Source organism: Zonotrichia leucophrys, chromosome 4A, assembly GCF_028769735.1.
Source record: "Zonotrichia leucophrys gambelii isolate GWCS_2022_RI chromosome 4A, RI_Zleu_2.0, whole genome shotgun sequence".
Classification (NCBI taxonomy): domain Eukaryota; kingdom Metazoa; phylum Chordata; class Aves; order Passeriformes; family Passerellidae; genus Zonotrichia; species Zonotrichia leucophrys.
In genome coordinates, this window is record NC_088174.1 from 13,484,107 (window position 1) to 13,493,061 (window position 8,955).

At 48.8% G+C, this 8,955-nt stretch overlaps 1 protein-coding gene across 1 annotated transcript; it reads left to right on the forward strand.

The window, feature by feature from the left end:
* The first annotated feature begins 973 nt into the window (after positions 1-973).
* On the forward strand, positions 974-8,349 carry LOC135447750 (G-protein coupled receptor 83-like). The gene is made up of 4 exons (XM_064712832.1): positions 974-1,793; positions 3,369-3,494; positions 5,081-5,214; positions 5,726-8,349. Exons 1-4 carry the CDS (start codon positions 1,416-1,418, stop codon positions 6,348-6,350), a joined length of 1,263 nt encoding a protein of 420 aa, XP_064568902.1. The 5' UTR covers positions 974-1,415; the 3' UTR covers positions 6,351-8,349.
* The last annotated feature ends 606 nt before the right edge of the window (positions 8,350-8,955 follow it).

An 8,955-nucleotide genomic window follows, 5' to 3' on the forward strand; every position in this document is an offset into this window, starting at 1 on the left:
GCAGCAAACCAGCATGTGATTGCTGAAGTGCTTGTACCTGCAAGAGAATAAATCTGCTCTTCAGGAATATGGGATGAGAGTCACCCCCTCTGGCACCTGGGACATCTCACTGCTGTTGGGTTCGTGCATGTGCGTGTTTCCTCCTCAAACCCCAGTACCTGGAACCTGCCCTGTTTTGAGACTCGGGGAAGAGAGGAGAGAACTGCAGCTTTCATGGCAGTGGACAAAACACAAGTGCTGCTGTGCCCCTCTCCCTCCTGATGCACAGCAGGGAAAAGGCAGGGAAATGGCAAAGGGGCCTTTTGGGGCCATACACAGCAAAGAAGCCCAGGGATGGAGCCCTGTGTGTTCCTGCACCTCTGCCAGGCTGCTGCAGAGATGCCAGAGGTGCCTGAGTGCCCTGGGGTCAGCCCAGACCCCAGCCCAGCTGGGATGCAGAGAGGGAAGCTGCCCATCCTGGGTGCCCCCCGTGCATGCTGGGCTGCTGCTCCTACTGTCAGATTTCACTTTTCACTCCATCCTCTGCACCACATGAGAGCAGGAAGGGGCTGGGGCCGAGCACAAGGCCCTCAGATGTTCTCTGCTAGAACTCTGGGATGAAGAGAAAGAGAGGTGCCACAGCGTGGTGAAGATGCTTCACCCCCATGCAGCAGTTGTGCTGGGGGTCCAGAGAAGAGCAGAGAGCAGACAGGGGAGATCACAGCACATCCACCCTCTGTCTGTGTTTTGCTGCTCTCTGGATCTGCACATGTCAGGCTGTGCTGTTACCCACGTGTGGGTTGTGATACACCTCAGGAAAAACTGGGAAGAGATCTGCCATTGGCTCCTTCCTGTGCAGTGTGTCATCTGGCAGCTGTGTATATCACAGGGAACACAGGGACCATTCTGCTGCTCTGCAAAGCTGCTTCACTGAATTGTCAGAGATACTTGGAGGGGGAAAAGCAAAGTGAAAGACAGCCCATGATTTTTTGTTTCTGCCAAGCTCTGAAAACTCTTGGCAAACAGAAACGTGATGGATTAAGGACTGTGTGGAGAACCAGGAAAGCAGATTTTAGAGGATAAATTGCAGATTGAAGAAGAACAGTGCCCAAAAGGAATTATTCACCAAGATTTCTTCCTTGGTGCAGAGAGAAAGTGTTTGGGCATCTCTGATATTTCAGCCTCTGAATCAGCACCTCTGAGGGGAACATATGGGATTTAAGGACAGCCTACAGGGAGCCTCTGAGGTGAAGCTGATGTGTCCCCAGCACAGGCAGAAGGACCCATTTATCAATCCTTTTCTCTAATTTGCAACCATGGGGCAGATTTTGAAAAGGCAAGTGTGTGTGTTCCCTCCTGCAACCACTGGCTTTAGCAGCTGAGCTGGCAGAAGGCGCTGACAAGAGTGGCTGGACCAGGGTTCAGCTGCCCCAGCCATGAGACAGCACACCTGGTTCCCCTTGCAGTACATGCCCAAGCCCTTCTGGAGAGCAGAGAACCACAACACCACCAGCTTCTTCTCTGCACTGTACGGCTTCCCCAACCAGTCCTTCTTCCACAGTGACTTGAACCTGGAGGACCTGGGGGACTTTGACAGCGGAGCCAAGTACGAGGGCGAGTCGCAGAGCCGGACAGTGCAGGCGCTGCTGATCGTCGCCTACTCTGTGATCATCTGCATCTCCCTCTTTGGCAACATCCTGGTGTGCCACGCGGTCATCAAGAACAAGAGGATGCACTCTGCCACCAACCTCTTCATCGTCAACCTGGCTGTTGCTGATGTGATGATCACCACCCTGAACACCCCCTTCACACTGGTGAGCCCCGTCCAGCCGGTGTCTGTGTGTGCCTGTCAGTGTGTGCACTGGGACTGAGGGGCAGGGACCAGGCTGGGATACAGACTTACTTTTGCCCCCATTCCCCTTTTGCCTCCTGGAGAGGGTGCAGTCATGGCCCCCATCCCAAAGACGCCCTGAGCAAGTGGAGCTGGGGGCTCACAGCCCCTCCTCGCAGTCATTGCAGGGCTCACTCTGCTGCAGCCTTCCCCCTCTGCCTGGGCAAGGCACAGATCTGGGAGCCCTTTCTGCCTGTAGATGGGGAAGGAACTGGGGACAAGTTTGACACAAGAAAATCCAACTAATGGCTGGTTTCCTATGGAAACAACATGAAGCAGGTCAGTCCCTGTGCAACATCTCAGGGAAGTGCTTAGGCTGCACTGAACAGTGTTGGTGGCATGTCCCTCCCTTGGCCACTACAGACAGTGCTTCCTGGGGTTAATGGTCCTTTTCTTATTTTCTGTGACTAAAAATATATATGATATAAAATGCTATTAAATGAATGAGGTGGGAAAAATGAAAGATTAATTTCTTGCCCCACTGTCACAGACTATCCATGCCCTGTACAAAGGACTCTGCTCCTGGATTTAACCCAGCACTCCAGTTCAAAATCCTCCTGCTTCATCCTGCCCAGAGCGCTCTTCAGCCTTCCAAAAGCAGGTTTTGAATTAGTTCTTGGAATTCATCCTTTCTTAAACGGATGCTGTTTCTTTGGTGGGACTTCTCTGCCTTGCTCTGATGGGATTTGCATCCTGTAATTTGTTCAGGGAGAGCCTGGTGCCCTCTTGTGTGTTCACACACAAACAGCCACACACTGGGCACGTGTAATTAAATTTCTATAAGCTCTCTCAGGAATGAGCTTTGCACCAGTTCCAGAGACCCAGCACACTGCTCCAGTTCAGTGACAGTCAATGCTGCAAGAGTCACCCCTACAGGGAAATTAATTAGACTAATTGAAAACAGATTAGCTGGTCTAATTTTCTGTGGACAGATGCTTTGTAGTAAATATACTTTACTTCAAATTAGCTTAATCTGCAGGAAAATGAGTGACATTAATTTGTAATTAATATTACACTGTCAGGAATAACAAGGTAATGAGGCAATTTGGCACATTCTCCTCCTCTGCAGAAAAGCCATCATCAGTAAGACCTCTCTGGGAACAGGTGAGATGGATTCCATGGATTTCTCTCACTAAGTTTGGAGACTGTGCAGCTTTCAGCATCCAAAGGTATAATGTTTTCTGGGAGGCACCTAGTGTGCCCTGCAGAGCCTTAGCCTCAGAGCTAGGATTTCTTTATGTGTTCCAGAAGGGCCATGGTAAATTTACAAGTGTACACATGTACACAACATGCACAGAGCACTGCTCAAGCCATTGGTTTGCACAGTGCAGTAAGTCTCACCTCACTTTGAGACCCTCTTGCACAGTCACTGTTTCCCTAGGAAAAAGTGAGCATAAAGCCCCTCCAAAGCCTCAGGGAGCTGTATTAAAGCACCCGGGAAGCCAATTTGCTTCTCTTCAGTACTGCTCCTCTTAATCTGATGTTGTCTGTTCTTCAGGTGAGGTTTGTGAGCAGCACCTGGGTGTTTGGAAAGCTGATGTGTCACATCAGCCGGTTTGTTCAGTACTGCTCTGTCCATGTGTCTGTGCTCACCCTCGCTGCCATCGCACTGGACCGGCACCAGGTATGTTGAAAACACCACTCCTGTGTTTGCTAGTAAGTAATGTGCTAAATACACAGTTGTTTCCTCCTCAAATCCCAGTGCCTGAAACCTGCACTGTCTTGGGACTCAGGGAACAGATGGGAGAACTCCAGCTTTCACGGCAGTGGACAAAACACCGATGGTTTTTACAGTGAGGGTGATGAAATACTGCAATGGGCTGTCCAGAGAGGTTGTGGTTAGTGGGAGTCTGTTCTTGGAGATTCTGAAAACTCAGATCAGTGCCAGAGAGCCTGGTCCAGCCCTGCTCTGCCTGAGCCATTGGGCTTGTGGGCTCCCTGCCCTCCTCAGCCCTGCCTCAGAGCACAGGGAATGAGTGCTGAATTCAAACATCAGCCAGCCCACACGATCTCTGCACACAGATTTATGAGAGTCTGTCTGTTCTGATGCTTGCCCCATTCCTTGCCTTAGGCTGGAAACAGTAAGAACTATGTTAACTCATCCAGTTCGTGGTAAGAAATTCTCTCCTCCTCCAGCCCTGATACCAGCCAGGAAAACCTTTCAAGTCAAGCAATCAGTACAGACTGAAGTGTTTCCTTGAGTGAAACAGAGTTTGTAATTTGTTCTTTAGCTGATGAGTGCTGAGTGCTGGGAGGCCAGATCCAGCAAGGTGAGCTCTCAGGTAGATTGGATTTCTTGCAGTGCTGGAGTCACTGAAACAGTTGCTACAGAAAAGCAACTTCAGGTGATAAATGCCGTGGCTGGATGAACTTCAGACCAGGAACTGGCTCCACCTGGTGTCAGAGAATCACGGGGACTGCCAAAGCAGAAATCAGCCACTTCTGTCCCTTTTACCACAAAGAGTTTGACAGTCTGCCCATTTCATATGCAATATTACGGCTCCTGAAATCAAAGCACTTTGACAGTGATTCATTTTAATCTGTAGATTCTGGGTTGATTGCAAAGCATGGCTAGATATCAGTAAGTGTTTAATTAAGGGTAAACAATACATGTCCTTAAATTCAGTGGAGGGGGTTCCTCAGGGCTGGAATGAGCTAGTATGGCTCAAAGAGATAAAGACAGAAGTGAGGAGATGTCCTGGACTAAAGAGAAACCAACACTTGCCTCTATAAATATTGCTAATCCTGAGAAATTCCACAGCAGACAGATACTCTGGGGGAGCTGTACTACTTGATTAAGTAGGTATTTATAATGGGACTAGAAATGACATGCATAAAATACCAAAGACCTCATCAGCCAAGCGATCATCTGGATGGCATGATAGGTCTATTTTTAATTACTGTTTCATTGCCTAAGGTAATCCTCCCCAGTGCATATAGCTCTACAGAGATCTCTCTACTGTGTTCTCTGGAGTCTCTGAGGGTCACACAGAATGTGTTTCTCTGCTCAGGCTCTGGGCCAGCAGTAACATCCAATATATGCACAACTCCATGCATTTCCCAGCCTTTGTGCTCCCTGAAGTCCTGCAAAGTGAATCTCTGCCTTTTAACACTGAAGAGATGTGGAGCTGCTGCTGCATGTCAACGCAAGATAGGGCTCAAAGAGTGACCTAGACGCTGTAAATCCTCAGGAGTTGCTGTTCTCTGCAGGTGATCATGCACCCTCTCAAGCCACGTATGTCCACGGTGAAAGGAGGGATTTGCATCATCATCATCTGGGTCATGGCCAGCTGCTTCTCACTGCCCCATGCCATTTATCAGACTCTGACAAGGTTTTATATTGGGTAAGACATTTACGTATTTTTTGTTGTATGATATTTGCAGAGCCCCAGATAAGCCAAGGCCACACCTCTCCATCTATGTTATTAGAGCAGAAAGGGTGGTGAAACAGAGAAGTTTTAGTTCCCTTCACATGGGTGCTGTGTCTGTCACAAAGGGACAATGAAAATCAATGGAATTGTTTCCAGGTTGGTTCATTAGCTGTTTTGGGCTCAGAGGTTCAACCATGTAATTTGGGGCAGGCACAGGGGAGAGAGCCCCTTTGTCAGCAGAGGATACAGATGCCAATATGGATGATTTCTTTATTTTCCTGGGGATTTGTTTAAGATAACCTTCACTGGAGCTAAAGGTCAGACCTAGAGTAAAATTTTCCATTGAAAGTGGCACCTTCCTATGACATCAAATGAGTTCTGCCACCCGTACCTGTACTGAAACTTGTCTGAATGTCTGGGCTCTTTGTCCTCAGATGTGTGCAGCTGCTAGTGGAATTGAGAGCTCTTTCTCTTTGATCTCCAGAAACAGAACCATCCGAATGGTCTGCCTCCCCAGCTTCCCTCCTCCTGCTGATCTTTTCTGGAAGTACCTGGACCTGACTACATTTGTTCTCTTGTACGTTCTGCCCTTGCTTGTGATCTCCATCACCTACACCATAGTGGCCAAAAAGCTCTGGCTGAGGAACGCCATCGGGGACCTCACCATGGAGCAATACTATGCCCACCAGAGGAAGAAGAAGATGACGCTGAAGATGCTGATGGTGGTGGTGGTTGTGTTTGCCGTGTGCTGGTTCCCCCTCAACTGCTACGTGGTGCTGCTCTCCTGCAGGGCCATCCACAGCAGCAACGCTCTGTACTTTGCTTTCCACTGGTTCGCCATGAGCAGCACCTGCTACAACCCCTTCATCTACTGCTGGCTGAACGAGAGCTTCCGCGCGGAGCTGCGCTGCCTGCTGTGCGTGTGCCGCCGCCGGAGCTCAGCGCAGGGCCACGCTCTGCAGCCCCTCTCCCCCCTGTTCCGCCGCGCCAGGCCTGAGAACTGCCCCTGCAAGAGGAGCAGCACGTGCCAGAAGGCACAGGCACCCTCCCAGAGGAACTCCGCGAGGACGGACATATCCAGCGTGCAGCCGATTGTGGCGGAAAGCTGACAGAGGAACTCTGCAAGGACGGACATATCCAGCGTGCAGCCGATCGTGGCGGAAAGCTGAACCTTTCATCCGACAGCTGGGCAGCATCACACAGAGATTGCAAAATCATGGGGAAATGGGGTGGGAAAGGGCTCTGGAGACCATCAAGTCAACCAACAGCATGCAAACTTCAGCCTTTGACTGGGTCATTCAGGACCTTGTTCTCTCAGGTATCACAATTCGCTAGGGATGAATTGCCCACTTGTGCGCTCCAGAACGAGGGGTGTTGAGTGAATTTTTCATTGGAACAGTCAGCAAAAATGAAAATAATTATTTAACAGCACACAAAGCTTTTCATGGTCTAAGCAAACACGGGGAAGCTACACTGGTTATACACACACCAGCTACACACTGTGGCTTTATGTAAACTGTTAGGGCTTTAACTTTGTGAATTGACATTTCTTTGGCATAAAATCTGAATTATTTTCACTTTCAATAGTATTTTATTTTTTACTAGTCCTCAAGAGCTGTGTTCTTTGTGGCTTCTGTGCCAGCCTGGCAGCCCTTTTTCCTCTGGGTCAGCCTGTCCCTCTGTCCTGTAGTTATCCTGTGGGCAGCAGCAGCAGCAGCCTTTAAGAAGCTATGGAACTGGGGGTTCTGCCTTTGTCTGAGATGGAACCAGCAAACCAGACCTGCAGGTTTTCAACCCAAAAGGCAGGAGATGGAAGAAGTTTAACCTGTAACATGTAAACAGTAATGTATTCCCTGCTCAGTTAAACTGAGCATCTGACAATGTGCCACAGCATTCGCCTCAATCACAGATCCTTGTGTTCCAGCTCCATCGCCAGTGGCAGGGTGCACTGATGCTGGTCCTGGTCCAAACACTGCCTCTGGAATTCAAGAGATAGCTGGGATTCCTGGGGGTGTGTGTGCCTGACAGCTGGCACTAGCAGCTGCTGCTCTGGGGGCTCACAGTGGAGCCAGACACCACATTTAGAGCTGGGTTTGGGTCACTAGAAAGAGATGAGAGCACATGGCCAGCTTCAGCCCATGGCTATGAAAAGCCACCTAAGTTTGTGTTCTCCTCTTTCTCAGAAAGAATAACCAGTTTCTTTGTGTCCGTTCTGCACTGGCTCAGCCCTTGTGCTGGTAAAAGGTTGATCTTCAAAAGACAGTGAAAAGGAAATGAGCTTCAGTCTTCCCATGCAAAATACTCTAAATTACACCTCTTTAGCTGAGCATTTCCACCCAGACTGGCAGCATGTCACAGCTGCAGGCCTGCGTGAAAGGCTGCTTCAATTTGGAAATCAAGACGCTTTGATGGGTACAAAACTGTGTGACCTGAGAATGTATTTGTATTTCAAAAAGAAATTGTGAAGAGGAGGAAAGAGTAAGAGTAACACTAACCTTGCTTTTTCCTAAGTTATTGTGGGAAGGAGGAGGACAACTACAGCTGGGACAGGGACCTGGCATGGCTTGGGACACTGCAAATCCCAGTGGCACTGACAGTGCTAAGGCTTCAGGTCTGTGCTCCCATCTGAGGCACAGTGATCTCTTTTTGAGGATTTGCTATGGGGAGGAAATGGAATTAGAAACATCTCCTCAGAGAGCAAATACTCAGGGCTCAGGTATTGGCTCTGACCAGGTGAATCTTTGATTTGGTTCCACTGGAGTGGAGTCCTGCCTGGAGCTGGCGCCACAGAGGCAGCACCAAAACCTTTAATTCTGTGGTACAAGTAAATTACAGCATTAACCAGACATCGCTCCTAACTGTGTGTTTTACTGTCTGGAAAACTGGGAATCCATGACTCTGCAAATGGCATTTTCCTACTATTACTGTCTGGAAGTTTCTATAAACAAGATGTCTCTTCTTAAAAAAACGAACTAATCACAAATGCAAACAAACATTGTTACTGTAACTTAGTAAAACTTATTCAAATGCTCTTCTCTTTACATAGAAAAAAAATCAATGAAAATAAATAATGCAGTTTGCATGTATATCCCAACCCACTCCCAGAGAACTGTCAAACTCCTCATTCTGGGCTAAATAAATCTGTAAATAAATAAATAATTAATTAATAAATAGTAAATAAAAAATCTGAATAAACAATAAAAGAGTCTGTTCTTGCCCCTCATCCTTCAGCAGGACAGCACGCTGGCTCAGCATCCCTCAGCCCTGTGTGAATGGATGGATGGTGCAGGCCAAGGTCAAAGCCACAGGCTGCCCATCTGCCCATGGCAGCAGGCAGACATCATCCCTCACCTGCCAACATCATCCCTCACCTGGCAGCATCATCCCTCACCTGCCAGCATCACCCCTCACCTGCCAACATCATCCCTCACCTGCCAGCATCACCCCTCACCTGCTAACATCATCCCTTACCTGCCAGCATCACCCCTCACCTGCCAACACCATCCCTCTCCTGCCAACATCATCCCTCACCTGCCAGCATCATCCCTCACCTGGTAACAGCTCTCCAAGGATCGGTTTGCCCCCAGATGAAAAGCTGACATTGCTTCCTCAGAGCACATCCATCCCATGCTGATCCTTGCACAGCAGTGCTTTCCTCAGTAGGAGGTTGCAGTGTTGAGCTGCCTTAAAAATCATCATTTCTTTGAGGTGAGT